The 23,784-nt window shown below is 37.4% G+C and overlaps 2 protein-coding genes across 7 annotated transcripts; one reads left to right on the plus strand and one right to left on the minus strand.

Annotated features, from left to right (window-relative positions):
• Positions 1-1,030: 1,030 nt before the first annotated feature.
• On the minus strand, positions 1,031-21,610 carry EMB2369 (tRNA synthetase class I (I, L, M and V) family protein). Of its 2 annotated transcripts, XR_016528179.1 has the most exons (21): positions 21,104-21,610; positions 20,786-20,930; positions 20,645-20,701; positions 19,347-19,466; positions 19,160-19,264; positions 18,754-18,977; positions 18,584-18,650; positions 18,336-18,490; positions 17,316-17,580; positions 17,035-17,229; positions 15,818-15,897; positions 15,470-15,532; positions 15,312-15,393; positions 8,695-8,772; positions 8,516-8,617; positions 8,160-8,332; positions 7,854-8,031; positions 7,371-7,607; positions 6,384-6,461; positions 2,450-2,581; positions 1,031-1,754 (listed from the first exon to the last, which is right to left on the minus strand). XR_016528179.1 is itself a non-coding variant. In XM_039025733.2 (20 exons), the coding sequence occupies exons 1-20, from the start codon at positions 21,499-21,501 to the stop codon at positions 1,515-1,517; spliced, it is 2,937 nt and encodes a 978-aa protein (XP_038881661.1). In that variant the 5' UTR covers positions 21,502-21,609; the 3' UTR covers positions 1,031-1,514. The 2 variants fall into 2 exon arrangements, 1 of the variants encoding a protein (XP_038881661.1); XM_039025733.2 differs by lacking the exon at positions 7,371-7,607 and having other exon boundaries at positions 21,104-21,609.
• Positions 21,611-21,917: 307 nt separating this feature from the next.
• RBCX1 (Chaperonin-like RbcX protein) lies at positions 21,918-23,478 on the plus strand. 5 transcript variants are annotated; one of them, XM_039025736.2, is made up of 6 exons: positions 21,918-22,288; positions 22,367-22,461; positions 22,546-22,663; positions 22,966-22,982; positions 23,064-23,126; positions 23,216-23,478. In XM_039025736.2, exons 1-6 carry the CDS (start codon positions 22,135-22,137, stop codon positions 23,288-23,290), a joined length of 522 nt encoding a protein of 173 aa, XP_038881664.1. In that variant the 5' UTR covers positions 21,918-22,134; the 3' UTR covers positions 23,291-23,478. The 5 variants fall into 5 exon arrangements, 4 of the variants coding, with proteins under 4 accessions (XP_038881664.1, XP_090167669.1, XP_090167670.1 ...); XR_016528180.1 differs by having other exon boundaries at positions 22,025-22,461; positions 22,928-22,982; XM_090311542.1 differs by having other exon boundaries at positions 22,028-22,461.
• The last annotated feature ends 306 nt before the right edge of the window (positions 23,479-23,784 follow it).

Consider the following 23,784-nt stretch of genomic DNA (forward strand, 5'->3'; position numbering starts at 1 on the left):
AGGAAGGAAAAAGAAAGAGAAAGTGGAGGAGTAAATGATTTTTCTTTTTTAAAAAATAAATATGGATAAACGTGAAGGCTTGCATGGAGGAGAAAGAATTATATATATATATATATATATATATATATATATAATCAAAACCTAAATGGTAAATAACTACTGACATCGGTGGAAAAATAAAATCCAATAAGCATTTTTTATAAATAAAAAAAATGAAATGTTCAAGAGTCGAAAACCTATTAGAAAATAAACTAACCCAATCTGACCATTAAATGTTTGATTGAATTGGTTCGAATTACTCAGATCATTTATTTAAATTTGTGTTATAAAAGAAAGTAAAATGTTAATACATAAAATTTTTAACTTAATTATATTCATATATTAGATTAGATTAACAACTCTATATAATGTAAAATCTCTTTCCAATCTCTTTCCAAAGTGCTAAAAAAACTATTTTTAGGAGTTGTTAGAGAATAAATTATCCAACAAAAACTAATGAAACTAAATAAAAATAAAATAAATATATGTATATCTATTCAAGTAAAAACATATACATTTTAAAGTTTATAATAAATTCGGATTGGTTGAGTTGATAAATCAATCCAAACCATACGGATTGGATTAGGTTGATCTATTGTTTCGGGTCATCGATTTTTTTTAACACCCCTAATATGTAACATCACAAAAATTAGTTTTTTTTTTACAATAAAAAATGAAAAATTATAAAATGCAATATTTTCGAAATATACATCTTATTCTTCTATGGAAAAAAAAGAAAGAAAAAGGAAAAAGCTAGTGAGGCGTTTCTGTGAACGTTAACTTGTAGGATCAATTTTGAAATTTGAGAAATTTGGATTACAATTTTTTTTAACAGGAAAAATTTTGGAGATCAGAAGGTCAAGTTTAGAGAAAGTTATAACATATATACGTCAGCCCAACTCCACCCCGTTGAAGAAGATATTTAATACAAGATTGGTATGTTAATTTATTGAAATAATCAAGTGATATACGTCACCATTATAAATTAGCATTTTGTTTTTTTTAGAACACAAGTTTTCTTTTCATTAGAAAGAAATTCGTGTACATAAAATAACACAAGAGGCCAACATGATAACTCAGCAATAATGATTGCCTATCGCCTTCAACATTAAATGGCATCCCCATATAGGGAATAACTACTCTCCTTAATGGGCATGGCATTGTTGTTTTAATGAATGACAGTGAGTTTACATATTGTTGTATCAACAAATTTCTTCATAACTTGAAAAACTGATGGAACAGTCAGAATGCCAATACAGGAACCTCTAGTGCCCTTGCCACAATCAATGTCTTGAATAGCTGCAAATTTCCAGTCTCGATGATCCGACTTTATAATAGCTGCAACTTTCTTTTTCCATCCATTAAACTGAATCGTTCTGATTAATGCAGAAGATTACATTGAACATCGGTTGTATTCATTGATCAGCTTATCTCTTCTGGAAGAGATTTCTGTCATTGAAGCAAGTTTGACATTATCAGCGGGCCACTTTGGAGCTTTGACGATCCAATATAACATTCAAGATCTTGCCAGGAACAAAGATTCGCTTTTTAATTGACTGCCCTGTTAAATATTTGGAGAGTTTTTCATCTTGCTCTGCGACCTGGAAAGCATCCTCCTCTGTACATGTTTTCTCAACCTGGACGGTACCCCTAGTTTTACCATTGATCTGAACTGGTAGGACAACTGTAGAGTCCTTCAAGTAAATTGGGTTGGCCTGTAATTGATAAAGAGTTAAGAGATACAATGAAGCTCCAATATGCTGTTATAAATACCCCACGACTTCATCAGCCTCCACAATCAACATATTTCTCAAATATAAATTTCTATCATCTCTTGCAAAGGTAGGAAAGGCAAAGCACTTAAGTACTACATTGATCATCTCATTCTAACCAATATGGGACAAAGGCAGTCTATACTACCTTGGTTCCTAACAATACCCCAACTTCGGAAAGTCGCCGTCCCACTGACTATTCGGGTGGTACTTCACTCGGCCATAGCCGATCAAAATCCTCCGTCGGTTCTACTTCGGAACGTCAACAACCGACTCTGATACCATTGTTAGGTATTGAAGCATCTTGAAAAACCACACCCTAAAAGCCAGCTATTGGGGTGGGAGAGCCCAGCCACTTAAATACCACATTGGTCATCCCATTCTAAACCAATAGCAACCCATACTACCTTGGTTCCTAACAGAAGTTTACTCCAAAAATACACCAAGACGCAGAATTACATTATATGTCAATATAAATCGACAGGCGTAAGTGGCTGACCCTGATACCGTTGCATACCTTCTAAATGCAAGAAAGGTACAAGATAACCATAAAGCCTCTAAGCCTCTAAAACTTATTCAACCATATAGACAAAGTATGCAAGTATTCGAGGGAGGGAAAGGGGAAAAGAAGTCCAAACCTTGGGGAAGGGCTCATACACCAATGATTCTGAATGTCCTAACCGAGACCAAAGTTCCTCGGCCAAGTGAGGTGCATAAGGTGAAAGCAACAAAGTGAATGCTTCAACAATAGACCTTGGGTATCTATCCCACTGAAAATAGGAAAGTGATAAAAGACAGGAAAGACTAAGATGAATTTAATTAGCTGCGAAATTACATCAGGCTGATTAGAAAAGAAGTGACATGGCAAGAAATAATGTAAATTGACAAAGATCGCGCTCTTAAACATTAATAACCAAATATAAATTTTGTCAAAATGCGATCAGAGATAAAGCAAAATATCAAGATTTTAAATCTCGGTATTTCATTCTACAATCAGCAATTTAAATAGGACCAACACAGCTTTTCAAGGGGTACTTAAGTTTTGTACAACATAATATAGTTAACTTGATGGCATCCAAGATTAAGAGATAAATCGAAAAATAAAGAACCATTGCTATTGGAGGGAAGGATCCTCCAACATGGGGAAAAATGCAAGTCATCATCTAATACTCTAATAGTATTGATTGGCGGCTGACTTTATATTTCATTTGTAACCCCTAGAACTTCTCCCTAAGGATTCTGAGGTGGCGTGACTTGTGAACGTTAGCCGAGGTGCTTGAAAGCAAGACTTGCGTTGGCCTTGGAGAGTTTGAGGAAGGTGAGTTAGCTAAGTCAAGGATAGGTATGCTCTAGGAGGTGGATGCACACAAAGATACATAGCATGGAAATAAATTGCTAAGTGTTGCCAAGAGGGGACCATGCTTTGGAGGTAGTCCATGCTCGGAGGAATAGTTTAAAAATTAAGGAAGGAGGAAAAGAGGGGAAGTTGAATGCATGGCAAGGGCTACCATGCGTCCAAAGAAGCCTTAGAAAGGGTAAAATTGATGCACCATTCGTTGAGTAAAGGATACCTAAGGAGTAGGGCCAAGTAGAACATGCAAGACACCTCAAACAAGCCTCATGCGTTGAGAATTATGCAACAACCATGCGTTGAGAGGAAAGGAAATAAGTTATGTTATGAGGTGAAGGAACCTTACTTTTGAAGGTTTTGGCTTGATGAGAAGAAAACCATGCGTTGGTTGGCTTGCCCTAGAGGTTAGGTGGGCTTGGAGACACTTCATGCGTTGAGAAGCTTGAAACCTAGTGACGCGTCGAGAGCAAAGGAACATACATGCATTGAAGCAAGCTTCCATGCGTTGAAAGTGAAGTGTTGGGCGGTACAAGACACAACATGGCTGAAGCATGAGGTGGCTTCAGGAGTGTTGGCCAAATTTGAAGAAAATGCCAGCTGGGAGGTTACTTGGCAAACTATAAAGGCTGGAAATCCATGCAGAATTCTCTATAAATTGGGGCTGTTGAAAGGAGATCGGTTTGGCCCTTTTTAGCCAGGCAAAAGAGGTGATCTCAGAGCCATCTGAAAGCTGGATGACGGAGGAAGAAAATATAGGGTTGCTGAAAGAAAACTCCCACGATTTGATGCTGAAAATCAAAGAAGAATCGAGGTAGTGCAGGTTCTAAGTTCAATCAAGCAGTCCGTATGTTTGATGAATTCCGAGCATTTCAAGGAGAATTAAGAGCTCCAATTTTGAGGTAAATTATTAAAAGAATATGTAAGAGGTCCATAGAAAGAATTTTCGGATTTTAATGAATAGATTTCGAGTTATATGTTCTGAAAGTTAAACCTAGGATTTAGGTGATGAAGAAGCAAGCAACTGATTAAGTGTTGACATAAGCAAGCGGTGTGAGCATTTGGTTTGTACTAAAAAGGAGATTTTCAACTAAGTTGAAGCTCTTTGAGTGTAGAATATAACCCTGGGCTGCCATGAGAAGATTTAGCCAGAAGGATGCCCAAAAGAAAAGGGAACTCGATGAAGGTCAGAATTCGAAGCATCCGGAGCAGACTAAGGTATTTGGAGTATTATGAGCTCTAGAGGAGGAATTAGAGGCTCAAATTTGGACGTAAGCTTTCTGAGACAATTCCTAACAAGTTTCATGAAGGAAGTTTTGTCTAATTCGAGCTGGAATTAATGAAGGAAAACAGGAAGGACCATGCGTCCAAGGAGAGACCATGCGTCCAAGAGGGGACCATGCGACCAACTATGCTACAGAATGAAGAAGTATGTGTTGGCCTAAGGGATGCTCAAGGCCTAAAAGGCTAGGAAAGGGAGCTAACTATGTGCAAGTGGCTTCTAACTCTTAAAAGTATTTCAAGGTGTATCCTTTTACCACTAGTTTTCAAGTTTTAGCATGTTTGAAAATGACTAAGTATAGTATATTTGATGAATAAAATCAAAGCATGCTTTAATGAGTTAGTACCAAAACATGTTGAAGTTTTCCTAAAAGCTAGAGTTGAATGCACAAGAGTTTTATGGAGACTAAGTATCAAACACATGTTTTATTTAAGACATCATAGTTTTAAAAAGGAAGCTAAAGCATGAATTTCTTAACAAAGTTAGATGATGTTTTACCTAAACACATGGCTTGGTGTCAAGCATCATGTCAACTCAAGGTTTGAAGTTATATGAGTTTGATGTTCTCAAAGCATACTAAACAATGAGTTAGTCTTTCATGAGTTTTGTACTTGAATACCATTGAAGTATGGTAATGCACAAATATTTCTTAGTTGAGCTAGAAGCTCCCATGTCTTCAATATAAAATGCATGAATGATTTCAAAGGAAGGTTTATGAACCATGAGTTAATGCAACGTTTAAATATGATTTGAAAGGCATAAGCATTCCTAATGATAATTAATTTTATGATGACAACCATTTAAAATGCTATGTTTTATGAGGAATGCTAATTTGCTATGCAAAGCTTGGTTATGAAATTATATGAAACCTAGTACCAAAGGTTGTAAAGGTATCAGGGTCCCCGTTACCAAAGGAGATGAAGGCATGTAGAGTTGATTTCACTCTAATGTTGAAGGTGATGAAGGTAACTTGGGAAAATCTCTACGTGCACGTAAGAGTATTATCGACGATGTTGGTGATGTAGAATTCCAACTCAGCTAAGGTTTTCGATGTTGGAGATGTTGAGCAAAAGGAACTCCACCCAACTATGGGTTAGAAAGGTACAAAGATTTTATAGGATGGTCTCGTAAGATGCTTTCACGGTTTTCAGAGTTGTTATTGTTATAAGTTGATATTTTATCATCATGAGTTTAATGAAAAGCCTATTTTAAACCCTGAAACTATGAGGATGTTTTCGGTTGATTTTTGAATTATGAACTTCCAGTTTAGCATGTTATGTTCTGAGTTTGGAAGTCTATGATTTAAGTGAACTCTAGTTTTCACTAAATTAGTTGAGAGTACGATGTTTTTATTTGCTTTACGTTCAAAGAGTTTTCTAAGTTTAAGCTGAAAGAACATGCTAACGAGTTAGAGAGTTGTTTGAAAATGGATTTCCATAGTAAAAGCCTATGTTTTTAAATATGCTACTCACTCGGCTCCCCAACTCACATTTTCCAATGTTTGCTTGTTAGTCATATGTTAACCTAGAAGTGGTCGGTAATTAAGTAATTTCTACAGAGTTAGAGTCAGGGTTTGGTTTGTAATAAGATATCTCCATAACGATGATGTTGTAATTAGAGTATCGTGTGGATGAGTTAAGTTGTGTACTATGATTGAAATACTGATGAGCAGGTTCGTAGAGTTAAGGCCTCATTAATACAGGCTCATAAGATATGATATTTTACAAGTTCAGTTGGCAGAAGATGTCATAAGAGGGTTGGTATCTGCTGTCTCACACTTCCTCTTCGGTTAAAAAGGTAATTTGGGAGGGGATGTGACATCATTTGTATGAAACAAAGACAATGGCATTCCCTTCAACCTTAACAACATGAAATTCAGGCAATGACCATTCGATTAAGCAAAAAAGATAATATAGAAAACTAATGCACATTTTACAATAACCTTATATGCCACATTAACAAACTCCATCATAGCTGAGATTCCTGTGTTGAACCGTGTCCCTTCAACTTCTTCAGTTACCTGGAAATTAAATCATCGTTTAGTCAAGAAAGATCTACGAAACACAACTTCGGTATAACATTTATACTAGCTAATATAACCCATCAAATGGGATATTTATATGGAATCTGAATCTATTCCTCCAGCACTCGGAAGGTGGACTTTAATGATCGTGTGATATACTTTTGTTGATATTCCTTCCCATTTTTCAGATGCCAAATAAGGTTAGCAACAATTTGGATAATTTTTATGGAATTTCCTTCGGGTCGACAGTGGAAGCCACCTAGTCAACTAGTCAAAGGCTGCACCCTTCTCAAAGGGAAACACAAAACGCGAAACAAGGCCCTCCGCCAAATGGCTGCATAGATTCTCCAAGGATGACAAGGCTTTGTGGAAGGCATCACTGGAAGCAAATATGGTCAAGCCAACAGTATTTGGATCCCAGACCAATCTAGAGTGAAAGGCTTTGGTAATCCAAAACTAGATCCTTCCATAGGATATTCCAGCAGATTTAGTGGACGCCTGACCTGTCTGCATCTTTCTCGGTAAACTTTGCACAAAAGGTTCTCCATTTTGGCCACTACTTGGATCATAAACTCAGTAAACTAATTTGGAAAGGTAGTAGTCCTTAAAACACAAAATTATGTGTTTGGTCTTTAGTGCATGGCAGAATTAACACCATGAACAAAGGGCAAATGAGAAACCTGAGTATAGCTCTATCTCCCGAACCTTTTTATTTTTCTTTTTTTTTTTTTCATTTTTCATTTTTCCTTTTTCTTCGACAAGAAATAATTTTATTGATGCATGAAATTTATAAAAGGATGATAAATCCATGATTTTGTTTGGTGCTCCCCCAACAGGGTGTAAGATTGTCTGCTTGAATTTTGCTCAGGGTCATGGTTTAAGGATAAAGGAAAGTTGCGATCTTACTTGAATAGGATCTGTTACATAGGTTAAGGAAAGTTCTTTGGTCAAATGCATATGGAGCTCTCCTTTGGCTGCCTTGGAACAAAAGAGACTCCAAGATCCTTTTCAGATAAGTTTTACGTTCTTTTCAGAACCTTTTCTAATTGTGTTTGGAGTGTCTTCCACAAATCTTTTTGCAACTCTGTCTTTCTCTATGAACTTAGATTGGAGGCCTTTTGTTTGATTCCTCCTTTTAGATACCTATGTGAATGAATAATTGTCAACTTTTCTTAACAACTCGAATAAGAATTTTCATTATTAAAGTAATCCTTCACGATAAATGTGTCAAGGAAATGCTCGCATAACAAAAGGACTAAAAAAAAGCTTCAAGTAAAAACTGAGAAATGAGTAAAGAAGAAATTCAATGACATATCTTCTTAGTTCATTACCACAATTTGACTGACACGTAAAAGGAAAGAATGTGAGACAGCTCAAATAGTATATGACCTTCATAATGCACTTATGAAGTGAACGAAGTTGTTCCAGAGTTGGTTCCTCATCAGTTGCCACAGTTCCATCATTAAATGAACCATCAGCTGAAGGCGGTCCAACAATTAGTCTCCAAGTTCTTCCCAAGAACCTATGGACGCCTTCAATACCGCTGGTATTCCATTGTTTTGAGTCTCTGAAAGAAAAATGAGACAGTAATTAGAAAAATAGCATACACCCCTTCTCCGACCGATCAAGAAAGACCAGTCACATAGATTGAATTGCTAGAAATTAGAAATTTTAAAAGTTATATGTCAAAACTACCTAAGAGGACCCATAAACATTTCATACAAGCGAAGAGAATCCGCACCATACTCAGAAACAACATCGTCAGGATTCACAACATTTCCTCTACTCTTGCTCATTTTGTGAGCACGAGCAATCAGTCGGATATCAGGACTGTCTTTCAGTACAAAATAATCTCCAGATTTCATGACCTGCGTAAGAAGATATTCAGTTGAGAAAAACTGGAACCAAAAACAAGCAACAATACTCGATTTTTAGTAATGGATATGATTAGTTCAAACCAGGAGAGACATTTTTTGCATCATAATCTGAAAGTTAAATCAGGCATACAAGTTAAGGAAAACAGAGATACACAAGGTATAGGGAGCATAAACCTTCTCCTCGGGGATTCTTTCTTGATTATATTCACTCAAAACATCAACGGAATCTGCAGACACTAGATTCCCATCTGGATCTTTTAAAGCTGTATACTGAACCTGCCATTTAATAAAAAGTACTACATTAGAAACCTGTGATGAAGAAATATAATCTTGTTTAGATAAACAACACTTACTTCCCCAAGTATAATTCCTTGGTTTATGACACACTTAAAGGGTTCTTTGGTGGATACAACGCCAATATCATAGAGAACCTGAATCAGACAGGTCAAAAATAAGATAGTATAGGACGACATAAGCATCTTCATGAAGCATGAACTAATAAGATAACCAATCTTCTCCTCAAAGTCTCAAACAAAAAACCGATGGCCAATAATAAACATTTTGTTTTTATTAATAAGAAATAAAATTATTTATTAACGATTTATTCAATCTGTAATTTGCTTTTCAAAACCACTAACAAATCTTAAACTAAATTTAAAGAATTAAAAAGTAACTTTGTTTAATGACCACATTTAAAAGATTTCCCATATTTCAATAATAATCACTTGAAGCAGAATTCTCACTCGACATCCAAATTTCCTGAGTATATTAGAACAAAATAGAGCAGACAACTGTGTAAACTTTTTTGTTAATATTCAAGTATTTTCTTTGCTATTTTTTTATTTAACTAACCATATATCATCGGAAGGAACTTTTTCAAGCATAATTCAAAATAAATGTGTTATATTTTGAAATTATTGCTGAGAAAGAACAAATATAAAAGTAGAGAAGAAGAAGAAGAGGAGAAAACATCAACCATTTTAAAGTGAAAGAACAGTAGACAACAGATTTAAAAAATTTAAAATATGTAAAACCCTAAATAACACCATAGTCTTCAAACACTTCTTTTTCCCACAATTTACCAATATTTCAAAATTATTTTCAAAGTATAGAAAATAAAATATATAAATCATTATTGTTAAAAAAGAGAATAGGAAAGAGAAAAACAACAGGATTACGTGGAAATCCTAGTGCAGGGAGAAAAACCACGATATAAAGTCTTTTCTTATTTGTTTTAAAACTGATACACTAAATACACAGGGACTTACTGTATAAATAGATAGTAAGAAACCCTAGGGGTCTTCTACAATTACATAAATGCCCCTAGGTTAAAAACCCTATTTCCAGCACTCCCCCTCAAGTTGGTGCATAGATATCAACAAGCTCCAACTTGCTTACACAATAATTAAAATTTTGTCTCAATAACCCTTTTGTAAGTACATCAGCAACTTGTTGACTCGAAAGAATATAAGGAATGCATATATTTCCACTATCCAACCTCTCCTTAATATAGTATCTGTCTATCTCCACATGTTTAGTTTTGTCATGTTGAACTGGGTTGTTTGCAATACTGATGGCAGCTTTATTATCACAAAATAATTTCACTGGAAGCTCTTTATCTTGCTGGAGATCTGATAATACTTTCTTCAACCAGATTTCTTCACAAATCCCTAGACTCATGGCTCGTTACTCTGCCTCAGCACTACTTCTAGCAACAACTCCTTATTTTTTACTTCTCTAGGTGATTAGATTTCCCCAGACAAACGTACAATATCCAGACATAGATCTTCTATCAACAACAGACCCTGCCCAGTTAGAATTAGTGTAAGCTTCAATCGATCGTTTATCGGTTTTCCTGAACATTAGGAATTTACCAGGAGTTCTTTTCAGATACCGAAGAATACGTTCAACTGCTATCATATGATCCTCACAAGGAGCTTGCATGAACTGACTCACAACACTTACTGCATAAGAAATATCTGGTCTTGTGTGAGACAAGTATATCAACTTCCCAACTAACCGTTGATACCATTCTTTATTAAGAGGAATTCCATCATTCTTATTACCGATTTTCGCATTGTATTCTACTGGCGTGTCAACAGGTTTACACCCAGTCATACATGTTTTCTTTAGCAAGTCCAGTGTATATTTTCGTTGAGAAACTGATATACCCTCTTTTGAGCGAGTCACTTCCATTCCCAGAAAGTATCTTAGCTTCCCGAGGTCTTTAATTTCAAACTCTCTAGCCATTTCTGTGTTTAGTCTTGTGACTTCTACATCATCATCCCCAGATAAAACAATATCCTCAATATAGACAATAAGAACAACTATTTTTCCTGATGTTGATCTTCTTACAAAAAGAGTGTGATCGGAATGTCCTTGAACATATCCCTGTGCTTTCACAAACGTCGTGAACCTGTCAAACCAGGCCCTTGGAGACTGTTTCAATCCGTATAGTGATTTCTTCAATCTACACACTTTATTTTTAAATTGACTCTCGAACCCGGGAGGGGGACTCATATAGACTTCCTCCTCAAGTTCCCCATTCAAAAACGCATTTTTAACATCAAGCTAGTGTAGGGGCCAACCTTTATTCACAGCTACTGATAGAAGCACTCGGATCGTGTTAAGTTTAGCCACAGGTGAAAACATCTCAGAATAATCCACTCCATATGTTTGGGTGAAACATCTTGCAACAAGTCTAACCTTGTATCGGTCAATTGTCCCATCTAACTTGTACTTTATAGTAAACACCCATTTACATCCTACTGTTTTGTGCCCTTCGGGAAAAGTCACCGGTTCCCAGGTTTTATTCTTTTCCAGAGCTCTTATTTCTTCCATAACAGCAGACCGCCATTCTGGTTTTTTCATTGCAACACTTATGTTATCTGGAACCACCTCAATGTCCAAGCTAGTAGTAAAAACCTTGAACTCGGATGTCAGATTACTATATGTCATGTAACTATGCATAGGATATTTAGTACATGAACGGGTACCTTTCCTCAGGGCTATAGGAAGATCAAGTGACGCATCACGTTCTTTCACCTCTTCAGGCTTCTCACTATGATTTACTATCTGTGTATCAAAAACTTCAATAGTATCTTCCACATCATCATTAGCATGGACCATTTCATCCTCCGTAGCTTCAATCATTTCATCCTCTACAGTTTCCCTTTCTATCACTCTCTTAGTATCGCTGCTTCCTTTCCCCTTGTCATGCCTGCCTTCATTATTCTCCATACATAAATCAACATCATTAGGAATATACGTACCTAGACCTGATGACAGGTCTGACTCCTGCACTGGAGCCGGCAGTTCTGGTTCAACAAGTGACACTGCTTCCTTCCTGAGATTCTTCCTGTAGTACGTTTTCCAAGGAACTTGATTGATAGGAAGAACCATAATATCATGATCAGGACTAGGTTTAGACAAGATCTGAATGGGCGCTGACTCTAAAAGAATAGCATAAGAGGACCGGTTAGTCTCTTCATTTATGTTCTCCTCCTGAAGATGACTAACAGGAAAGAACGACTGATCCTCGAGAAAGGTGACATCCATAGAGACATAGTACTTTCGAGATGACGGGTGATAGCACTTATATCCATGTTGATGGAGTGGATATCCAACAAAGACACACTTCTAAGCACGAGGAGAAAACTTCGTGCGGTTTGGACCATGGGAGTGAACCAAAGCAACACAACCAAAAACCCGAAGAGAAACATCAGAGATCATCCGAGTAGTAAGAAAAGACTCTTTAAGCAATTCTAAAGGGGTATGAAGATTAAGAATACGAGAGGGCATCCGATTAATGAGATGAGCAGCAGTAAGGACTGCATCGCCCCAGAGGTATGACGGAAGGATGGCGGATAACATAAGAGATCGGGCTACTTCAACCAGATGCCGATTTTTACGCTCAACTACTCCATTTTGTTGCGGAGTGTAAGCACATGAGCTCTGGTGAACAATACCTTTAGAGTCGAGAAATTCTCTGAAAGAGACATTAAAGAATTCTCGCCCATTATCACTTCTTAAAATCCCAATATTTGTTTTAAATTAAGTTTCGACAGTTGTGTAAAAACTGTTGGAAAACAGAGGACACTTCAGATTTATCAGTGAGCATGAAAACCCAGGTGAGACAGGTGTGATCATCTATAAACGTGACAAACCACCGTTTTTCCGTGGAAGTAGTAACTGGTGAGTGACCCCAGACATCATTATGAACGAGAGAAAAAGGACTCGAGGGTTTATAAGGCTGAGAATGGAAAGAAACACGATGTTGCTTGGCACGAATACAAACATCACAATTAAAAGAAAAAGTACTAGCATTACGAAATAAATGAGGAAATAAATATTTCATATATTGAAAATTCGGATGTCCTAAGCGAAAATGCCATAACATAACATCATTTTCAGACAGAGAAATTTAAAAACATAAACCCCGATTGGTGATCATTCTTAGAGGAAGCCTCGTCAGAAAGGAAGTAGAGTCTCCTATCGTACCGGGCAGTCCCAATCGTCATCCCCGATTTCAGATCCTGAAATAAAACTGAATCAGGTGAGAAAATCGCCTTACACCTCAAATCTCTTGTTAGTTTACTGACAGATAACAGATTATATGGTATTTTAGGCACATGTAAGGTATCGCGTAGAATTAAACCATGAAACGGAGAGATATTGCCCTTTCCTGCAACAGGGGCAAAAGATCCGTCTGCAATTCGAATCCTCTCATTACCAGCACTCGGATTATATGACATAAATAACTCTGAGGAACTCATAAGATGATCAGTAGCCCCTAAATCCACAATCCATGGTTTCTTACCATTCACATTAATTAGGCCAAAAGAAGGAAAATTACCTGACTGTGCAATTGCACTCACCCCAATTGAACTTGAGCTATGTTTACCGTCACCAGAAGATTTCTTCTGAGTTTGGTCATCTACTGAATCACTTGCCAGAGCACGACTAGTATTAGATTTTTCATGAGACTGTCGTCTCCTGTTATTTGGGGGCTTCCCGTATAATTTCCAACATTGATCCTTCGTATGTCAAAGCTTTTTACAATGTTCACAAACGGGAGGAGGTTTCTTATCACCATCAGTACTGGACGGCTTGGCAACGAAAGCGGCTGCATCAGTAGTTGAGGTGGTATTATTCATGGCACACGACCGATCTTCTTCCAGTCGTATTTCAGAACAGACTTCTCGAAGTGAAGGAATCGGGCGCTGGCCCAAGATCCGACTACGAACCCCATCAAACTTTGGATTAATCCAGCCAATAACAGATAAACACGATCTGCTTCCTCAATCTTCAAAAATTGGGCCCCATCCTATGGACTATTCCAGACAATGTCTCTACACAAGTCCATTTCCTGCCACAGCATCAACAGTTTGTTAAGAGGTAACATCCATAGACCCTTGTTTGGATTCATGAACCTATTTATGGAGCATATATAGCCAAGAGGCATTCCGTCGTTTAGAATATAGATCTTGTGCCGCCTCCCAGATATCCTTGGCTGTGGTAGCATATAATAGAGGTCTTCCTATCTGGGGTTCCATACTGTTCACCAAGACAGACCGTAGCAACGAATCTTCTCCTTTCCAAATTCGTTCTTGAGGATCACCTGGGGCCGGCTTTTGGAATTTCCCCTGTCAGATATCCAAACTTGTGACGCCCTTCCAAGGCCATCGATTGAGACCAAGAAAAATAGTTCTGGCCATTTAATTTTTCTCCAATGATAAATCCTGCAGAATTACCCATCGAACCAGATAAGTAGGAAACGTTAGGCACTATAGGTAATGAGTTTACCGGATTTTCTGAATAAACCGGTTGAGGATTTACACCGAACATCGTATCCAAATCAGAAATCTGCTGTTGTAGGTAAGCCAACCGTTGTCTCACATTGTCTGGGTGACGAGTTGAACCACAATTGATTGGAACAGGTCCTGGTTGCTTGAGACCTCGGCTGTTGGATGTGAAAAAACCATCGGGTCGGCTGCTGAAGGAAACCGAATCACCGGGTCGGTCTGGATGGGCTGAAAGTGGATCAGCTGGCGCAAAAAACTGGACAGATGAGTTTTCGAGGTCGGGCTGAACTTTTGAGTCGGGCTAGGCGTGGGTCGGATCGCGAGTCGGAATTAAAAGTTGCATTCTCAGGTTGGGTTTGGCGTGGGTCGGATCGGTTCGGGTCGGAATTAAAATCAACATACCGGGTCTAGCTGGTCTGCCCTAGTTCAACCCGAACCGGTCCGGTTTGCCCCAGACCGGTACTAACCCTAATCAGATCATCACTCTTCTGCTCTTCGCCCCCGACACTTCTCCCTCTGCCCCGATAGCTCCGATCGATGGTCAACACCTCGCGGCCAGCCTGTTCTTCACGTCCGAGACCCCGCCATGATTGTGATAGCTCCGATCATGAATTGATGGTTCCTCGCGGCCGACTCCAGCTCCGATCGGATTCTGACTGGTTCCGGAATGGTGATACCTGGTTGGCTGAGGGCGATTTTCCAAGGATTGTACCTGAATGGCAAATATTGATTCTGGTAGGGCATCCTGAAAACATTTCTTTACCGCTACTCGGATTGTCGTTCTCATGTCAAAACTTGAAAACCCATCAACAGAGGAGGATTGAGGTTGATTCTCTTCTATAACGGCTAGGTTTTCGTCACCTGCTCTGATACCATGTTAAAAAAGAGAAAAGGGAAGAGAAAAACAACAGAATTACATGGAAACCCTAGTGCAAGGAGAAAAACCACGATATAAAGTCTTTTCTTATTTGTTTTAAAATTGATACACTAAATACACAGGGACTCACTGTATAAATAGACAATAGGAAACCCTAGGGGTCTTACACAACTACATAAATGCCCCTAGGTTAAAAACCCTATTTCCAACAATTATAAACACTTTTTTTAGTAATAGAAAAATAAAAGCAAAATTATTATCAAATGAAGCCAGGAATCAACTCTCAAACCTTGTGCCAGAACCTAGAATAAAGTAAGTGGAGAACAGCATGCTCAGCCCCACCAACATATACATCAACGGGCCCCCAATACCTGCATAAGCACAAATTAAAAAGCAGCTATTGAAGCACAGAAATTCTATGGATTATCCATACACAGCAGTTCTTACATTTCCTTCATTTTCCCTACAAGTTCTTCGGAATTCTTTGGATCCATAAATCTTAAATAGTACCTGCAAATCAATAGGATGAAAATTTCTGGTTCAAAGAGAAGATTTCGAGTAATTTGTGCATGAAATCAAACAAAACTAATAATATTAATCATAATTAAAAATAATAATAATAATAATAATAGAAATATTTTATTTTTTAATTAAAAACAATGAGAGTGAATGATGACATTCATTATACCCTACACAATCATCCTTCTCTTGCGTCCTTAGTCGAAATCTGCAGTTCTCATTGTTCCAGCAAGAAAAGGATGAATAGTGAGGTTAAATTTAGGCAAGAAATAATACCAGCATGAACCAGCCCACTGTGGCATAGTACTTGTTTCTCGTCTGGCAGGTTTTCCAGATAGGGAATCAGTGGCTTTAACCTGAAATTCATTAGTTGAGACATTAACAACATAATAGAAATGACAGGTATATATATATATATATATATATATATAAGATGATAAAGTAAACTAGTTAGAGTGTATTATAAGAAATTTCCAGTGTTCTCCCCTAGATTTTGTATAAATATCCATGAGTTTCCAGACCAACTTACATGCACATGACCATTTTCACGGAACAACCATCTAACTATATGACATTTGGTTTCCATGAAAGTTCGTAGTCATAGGATATTAAATCCAAGGTAAGTGGTGTTGCGGATCCCACAATAGAAAAATCAGGGATCTTATAATGTCAATAAGATAAATGAGTTACTTTTCTCATTCCCAATTGGTTTTGAGATGAAACCTCATGTTATCAAATAGGTGAATGTTCTCCCCTATAGATGACCCTCAATAAGTAGTCCATAGATCATATACAGACCTTATTGCAAAAACATGTTCACAATCACATAACCATAATACTTCATCTGCCAATATATACAATTATAAGAGAAGCTCCTAGCCAGTAGAGAAGAATAACTACTCAAGAAGGTACGCAAGTAATTGTTCTTTCACCAGTGTCATTTTGCCATTATATGTTACATTGATTAAAAATGTGAGAAGCAATAACTTTGAAGTAACCAGTCCAATCTGAAGCACTAACCCAGACGGTAGGTTGTATACTTAGCTTCCAAACAGTGAAGCAGGCTCAAGAATATGCAATATCTAGAAACTGAAACTAAAAAATTTTAAAAAAATTATATATATATATATATATATATATATTAAAAAAAAGAAAAAAAACACAGAGAAAGAGAGAAGAAGAAGAAGAAGAAGATAAGAGATGGAGAATGGTAATGGGGAATAATTTTTTATAAGGTCATAATCTTTTATGCCTTCTACCAAGGGGTCGGAGGTTCAAATCCCCCCACCACATATGTCATTGAACTAAATAAAATTGTTCTTGAAATTTTTGCATGTGCACATATGAATGGTGATTAACCCCTAAATAAATCTCTTCTCGCTTCAAAATTAGCTCTCGTTATCTTGTAAATCTTGAAAACCTACAATTCATACAATAGGAAATAAAACAATGCAACATTAAAATAAATTGATCAAAAAGATATAGAGAAATACCCAAGAGTCCGCTTTTGAAAGTGGAGGTTCCCCCGTCCCCGTGGGTGTAAAATCATCTAACTCAGGCAACGTAAGGGGCAATTCGGTTTCAGAAAGGGGAATACTCTCACCAGTATCATCCAGAAAAAGTACAGGGATGGGTTCCCCCCAATAACGTTGCCTAGCAAAAAGCCAATCTCTCAGTTTGTAGTTCACCTGTTGTAAGTTGAAGCAGGCACTGATAAGCAACGACACCTTCCAACAAAACCATGTATGACCTACACAAATATTTAGGAAAATACCTTTTTCTTTCCATTCCCTGTTTTCTCAGCCCACTCAATGACTTTGGAAGCTGCTTCCTTGCTTGAGAGCCCATTGATGTCAAGCCCTGACGTTGGACTCGATGAATTGGTAATAATACCCACTCCTGAAAATGCCTTACTTGAGTCACCAAGACTTCCATCCTCTGGCACAACCACCACCACTATAGGAATATCATATTTCGTTGCAAATTCATGATCACGTGAATCATGCGCAGGTACAGCCATTATTGCCCCAGTTCCATAACTGTAAAATACCAGATTAAGAATGATCTAAATATAGAGAAATTATAGGTTCTGAACTAAGTAGAATTAGAGAATGGTAGTTTATGAAAGCTACATTGGCACAATCAACCACTCAAAGAGGCATAGATGGCATTGGCCATTTGAGAAGGCCATTCTCCAATAGTTCCTCTCTACCTCCCTACTACCTCTTGTAACTCTCTTTTGAACTCTCTCTCTCCTCTAACTCTGACTAACCGACTTTCCCTTTATACTTCCCCTTTAAGTTTTTTTCCCCTTGAGAAACTTCACTTCCATGGAGAGAAACGAAAGAATATTTATTAAAAAAAAAATGCAGTATGGCCTTTGCTACGGGAAAAAAAGACTTCAATCCAAAACAACAAGATCAAGCTCATAATTATGAAAAGGCCAAGCTCATAATTATGAAAAGGCCTAGTGACTAACGCCACATGGAGCATTAAAACTAGCCACCTCCTAAGCTTCCTCACCCGATCTCTCCATCTCTCTAAAAATTCTATTGTTCCTCTCAATTTTGATGCCCCACAAAACTGCAAACCACAATTTTTTTAATGAAGCAGTCTACTAGACAACCACATAACTTCCTCTTATTCCAGGCCTATCAAAATTTAATGAAGCAATCTAGTCAAATGATGCATGCTTTCTTGTTATTATATACTTCTGAACATCAAATTTCAATCATCTCTGCAAATTATAAACAACGGTAAATAACAACAATATGAGGCATAAACCCATACTGACCTCCCCAAGACATAATCTGCAACCCATATTGGGACAGCTTCCCCATTAACTGGATTTCTAGCATAGCAACCAGAGAAAACCCCACTTTTTTCCTTCTGGAGCTCAGTCCTCTCAAGCTCACTCTTCCTCGAAGCAAGATCTTTGTACTCCTCCACCTGGGTTCAAATCTAAGTCTTCTTGTTTATTTAATCTTTATCTTTTACAAAGAGAAAATGAGATAAAGTTGGCAAGTGAACGAAGAAGTTTACCTCTCTGCTTTCTGTTGGAGATGTTATAGATGACAGTAAGGAGTACTCTGGAGCAACAACCAAATACCTACATAGAAAAATAGCATCAATAAATTATCCTGGAAGTACAAGAACAATTTTTTCCCACGAAATTCAATGAACTTGGATAGAGATAAGGGTGCTATCAGTACGTTGCTCCAAAGAGGGTATCCGGTCTGGTAGTATAAACTGTAATTTTGAGGTCACTATCTTTTCCATTACTGCCAAGAACACAAAATTCAATCTCAGCCCCTTCTGATCTCCCAATCCAGTTTCTTTGCATGTCTTTTATACTTTCAGGCCAGTCAAGATCATCTAGATCATCAAGAAGACGATCAGCATATGCAGTAATCTTGAGCATCCATTGCCGCATTGGCTGCTTGGCAAAAAATAATGACACAGTAAAATTGTAAAACCACCCAAGAGTTTTGAACTAAGAAAAGAGCTCTATGACTTTGGAAAAAAGGTTAGTTTGAACAACATTACAGGATCTCTAAAATAATAATATAATTCTGTGTTTATAAAAAACAAAATCCAAAAACAACAACAAACACAAACCTTCCTTATAACCGGATGACCCCCACGCTCACTGACACCATCAATTACCTCTTCGTTGGCCAAGACCGTGCCAAGAGCAGGGCACCAGTTAACTGGTACTTCAGCCTGAATGTATAGGAATTGACAATAAGATCCTTGTGTTAGCTGGAATGGCTGGGAAACCAAGAAGACTTGATATAGTTGTGACCTGGTATGCTAATCCTCTCTTCAACAGTTGAAGAAAAATCCACTGAGTCCATTTATAATATTCTGGTTCAATTGTGGAAATTTCACGATCCCAGTCATAGGAAAACCCCAATGATTTAAGCTGTAATGTCAGGTAAAGTCAAACACATATGTTACTAGAATTTCTATAATTACACAACCAGTCATAACATCAAACTAAAAGCAGTCTCAAACACTAAAAAGTAAATAGGGACCAATTACTAATTACTGATTTCCCAGCCAGGGGCAGTGTATATTCATATTTTTACATAAAAAACTACTTTCATTGAAAAAATGGAAGAATACAAGGGCATACAAAAAACCAAAACCCACAAGAACCCCACTAAAAGATAAGAAGTCCAACTTGATAGGAATGGTAGTAGAGGACTATTAGGGGTATATTAGTAATTAGATAGGGAGTTTGTTAGGGAAGTTGGTTATAAATAGAGGGAGAGGAGTGGAAAGGATAGGCAATATTTTGGTGAATGAATTAGGGCTTGAGAGTATCTCAAGATGAGAGAGTCCAAGTACCTCGAACACTTAGTTTACCTTGTATTTTCGTTATCGTTTATCTTTCAATATATTCCGGTTCTATCATTTTGACTAATATACCCCTAATATCCCTCTAATACCATTCCTATCACAATTATCATTAATATTGCCTATAGAGTAATTGTAAAAATTCTTCGAAATTAAAGTCCAAAGAGAAACGTGAAACCTTACCAAGGATCAAACATTTCTAGGGTCCCTCTCTACACCTCTAAAAAGTCCTATTATTTCTTTTCCCCCAAAAATTCCACAACAAAGCATACACCATCACTGACCAGTAAAAGCAACGATTCTCCCCAAAAGGCGAATGGAATAGAAACTCTGATAAAATCTCTAAAAACTCTGCATATTGGGCAACTAAAAGTCTGAAGCTGAAATAATTTGCTGTTCTTCAGAATTAAAAGACAACTAAAATCATAGTAAAGGCCATAATGACAAGCCTCAGCGGTTAGGAATTGAACCAAAAGAGAAACTATTCCTCAAATTTAACTTTACAACTTGAAATTTGCACAATTTGTTCCAAATGTGCTATTGATAGCGCCATTCTAATGTGCTTCAACTTGGAGTTCAGAAAATAAAAGTCAAAACTAAAAGAAAAACGGAAAGAAAAAGAAAAAGAAAAAAAAAAAGTGGTATTGTAACTAATTCGCAGTAAGCAAAAGCTGAAATCATTCCAAATAAATAAACAAAAAAGAGACAAGAGACAAGAAGGGAAAAGAAATACAGCTGCACCTGAGAGCGGAAGCGATTAATATTCCTCAAAGTAGTGATTTTGGGGTGAGTTCCAGTCTGCGGGGCAAAAAGGTAGTACATGTTGGTATAAGACTGGCCATGACGTACACTGTAATCTAACTGGAAGGTGGGAAACCAAACCTCAATAGCATATTGTTCCGCAGGCAATCCAAATGCATCCCAGCCCATTGGGTGCAAAACATTGTAACCTTGCATGCGTTTGAATCTTGCAAGAATATCTGTAGCAGTATAACCTAGAGGATGACCAACATGTAACCCTGATCCACTACAAGCAAAACAGAATAAAATAGACATCAATTCTCAATTCTTAAGGAGCACGAATTGACTCGAAACCTGTCAGTATTTGCTCAATCTATTTAGATAAGAGTATTTGTTCAGTCTAAGGTACCAATAGAAACTAGGCAAAGACTCGGAATCCAACAGAAAGCAAAAAGAAACCTGGGATAAGGGAACATATCGAGCACGTAGAACTTAGGCTTAGAAGTATCAATTTCATCAGGAGTTCGGAAAGTTCGATTTTCCTCCCAATATCGCTGCCATTTGGGCTCAATTTCATGGAACGGGTAGGCTCTCCTCACCTCTTGCTGCTTCTGATCCTCTACGCCGTTCACTTCCCCTGTCAAGGCACTTCTGATTCTACCACGAGGAACACGAATTCCACAGCTTAAGTTACTACCATATAAACGACCAACAGAAGACTTTCTTCTAAAAGCTACAATGGAGAGTCTCCTGGACAGTCCGACTGAGGGGGAAGAAAAAGAAAAGAACCGAAATGGACTAAAGGAAGAAGCTTCGAATTGGCCATGTACACAAGAATGCAATGCCTGCACGTTCATTTCGCATGAGAAGAAGAAGAAGAAGAAGAAGAAGAAGAAGAAGAAGAAGAAAATGGATAGTGCAGCGACCAACGGCAGAAGATTGAGATGATAGGATTTGGTACATTTCGCGGTTAAAGCGTAGTTAAATAACTTCAGTTCGTTGGATTTCTCTTTTGGGCCGAATCGAGTGGGCCTAATTCTGGGCTAATTTTAGTAGTAGACCGATATCTCGACTGCTTATTGGAACTGTCAACATGTCGGTAAAATGTCAATGCAGATAGTTCTGAAAAACTATAAACATAAATTAATTTAAACTATATTTAAATAAATAATAAAAACTTTATCACTAAATTTCTTAACATTAATATTAGATCCATACTAACAGTGTTTTGTCGGTATTTTCTTATATTTCACCAATTTTTCTATGGAAAAATGAAAATGTTGATAGTGAAAATTGAGATTTAAGTATTGAAAACGATGTGTCATTGGATATCTTAATGGTGAGAGTTCCACGTGTCTAGACACTAGAAAGATATTTGGAAAGCTTGTGGTGGATTGCAAAAGATATTTGAATTCCAACTTGGAAGTCTCTCTCTCTTTCTCTGGTTCTAGTTTTCTTTTGAAGAAATTTGATAAAGCTCTAGATTATCAATGGAACCATCTGCAAGGATTCTTTCCTCTACTCAGTTCCCTTCTCTTTTCCCGCTGCCCAATTTAAACAGAAGCAATGTTTTTCCAGTTTGGCCAAAAAAGCCAAAAGCTACCAAGTCTATGCGCTTGCATTGCAGTAAGATGTATGTCCCCGGTGGGTTCTCTCTCTTTCTTTCTGTTTTTCTATTTGGGATACACAGATGTTTGTTTGTTTATCTATATTCAAAATTAGGGTTTGGAGAAGCCTCACCAGAATCAAAGGCAGCCAGAAATCTGCATAATTTCTTCACGTATGTTGCTGTTAGGATAGTGACTGCGCAGCTTGAGGTTGCTCTTCAATTGCTTTATTTTAATAGCTCTGTCATGTTATGTGGGTTTGCATTGGTATTGATTCTTGTTCTGGTGGAACAGAGCTATAATCCAGAGGCGTACCAGGAGTTAATGGAGTTTCTTGATAGACATTCATTGAATGATGGGGACAAATTCCTGGCCAGTTTGATGCGGGAATCGTCAAGGCATAAATCTCTTGGTAAAACCCAAATCCACTTTGTTTCTTTAGTTTTGGCCCAAATCTACAATGAGTTCATTAGGGACCAAAAATGTAAAAATAGATACTTAGGAGCATACAGAAAGAGGACTGCAATGCATGATCTTCCTTCAGATGTTTTTCCTAGTTTCTTTTGGACAAAGCCTGTCAACATGGGAAGCCAATAGTTAGTAGATTCTAATTTAGTAAAGTATGAAGAAAAATGAAGTTTTTGTAAATCAAGTTTTCGTATCTTGTTTTAACAAGGAGCCTTCTAATCTTGGTGAATATCTTGGCTTGGGCAGCATTGCGCATTCTAGAGGTTAGTTCTTTACACTTGAGAGTTGATGAATGCATCCCCACTGTGATAAATACTCATAAGTAAGCAAATCATTGATTCCAGGTTCGATCTGCATACTGCAAAAACGATTTTGAGTGGGACAACCTCAAGCGATTAGCTTTCAAAGTAAGAAAACTAGTCCATTTCTCTGCCATTTTCCTAACAGCATCATGATCAGTTGCTTGCTACCCTAGCTGAGATTCATTGTTTTTCAGATGGTTAGTGAATCCAACACGAGACTGATGAGAGAATACGTGACGGAGACAAGTCCATCAGACACCGAGAAGTGATGAAATCCTGCATTGTCTTCACTTTTTGCAGTAAAACAAGAGAGGATACATAAATCCAGTGTGTGTATGATATGAGATGAGTAACAAAGAAAAAGTAGTAACCCCAGTGATGGTAATACACGGAAACATTCATTCTAAATATTCTTGCGAGCTACAAAATAATATTTATCACAATTTAAATTGTTCAATGGTTGTAAAGCTTTCAAAGTACTCACTCGTTGCAGAAGATTAACTACGCCTCACCTAAAGTTCAGAAAATTGTGAAACAGCTCGTCTGAAACACTGTCTTGTGGTTTGCACATCATAAGTATTAGAGAAGACTAAAAAGACCAAGTAATTTGCTTAAAAGAAATCAAGAAACAATAAGATTCAGGGATGTCTAAGAACCAAAATATGGGATGAATGAGAACGCAATGCATTTCAGAACAGACCTCAATGGGGCAAAGAGACGATCAATGAATTCAGAAATGCTTTGGCTCAAAGCAGAAGCTAAT

The sequence above is a fragment of the Benincasa hispida genome, chromosome 3, assembly GCF_027475165.1.
Source record: "Benincasa hispida cultivar pf3 chromosome 3, pf3_genome.v1.1, whole genome shotgun sequence".
Lineage (NCBI taxonomy): Eukaryota > Viridiplantae > Streptophyta > Magnoliopsida > Cucurbitales > Cucurbitaceae > Benincasa > Benincasa hispida.

Coding starts and splice junctions, on each gene's coding strand:
- EMB2369 (XM_039025733.2), bottom strand. CDS start 21,501: ATGAACGTGCAGGCATTGCATTCTTGTGTACATGGCCAATTCGAAGCT. Junction 20,702..20,785: donor CGGAACAATATGCTATTGAG/GTTTGGTTTCCC, acceptor TTTGCCCCGCAG/ACTGGAACTCACCCCAAAAT. Junction 17,581..18,335: donor GCAGATTATGTCTTGGGGAG/GTCAGTATGGGT, acceptor GGTATTTTACAG/TTATGGAACTGGGGCAATAA.
- RBCX1 (XM_090311542.1), top strand. CDS start 22,135: ATGGAACCATCTGCAAGGATTCTTTCCTCTACTCAGTTCCCTTCTCTT. Junction 22,462..22,545: donor TAGTGACTGCGCAGCTTGAG/GTTGCTCTTCAA, acceptor CTGGTGGAACAG/AGCTATAATCCAGAGGCGTA. Junction 23,127..23,215: donor TCAAGCGATTAGCTTTCAAA/GTAAGAAAACTA, acceptor ATTGTTTTTCAG/ATGGTTAGTGAATCCAACAC.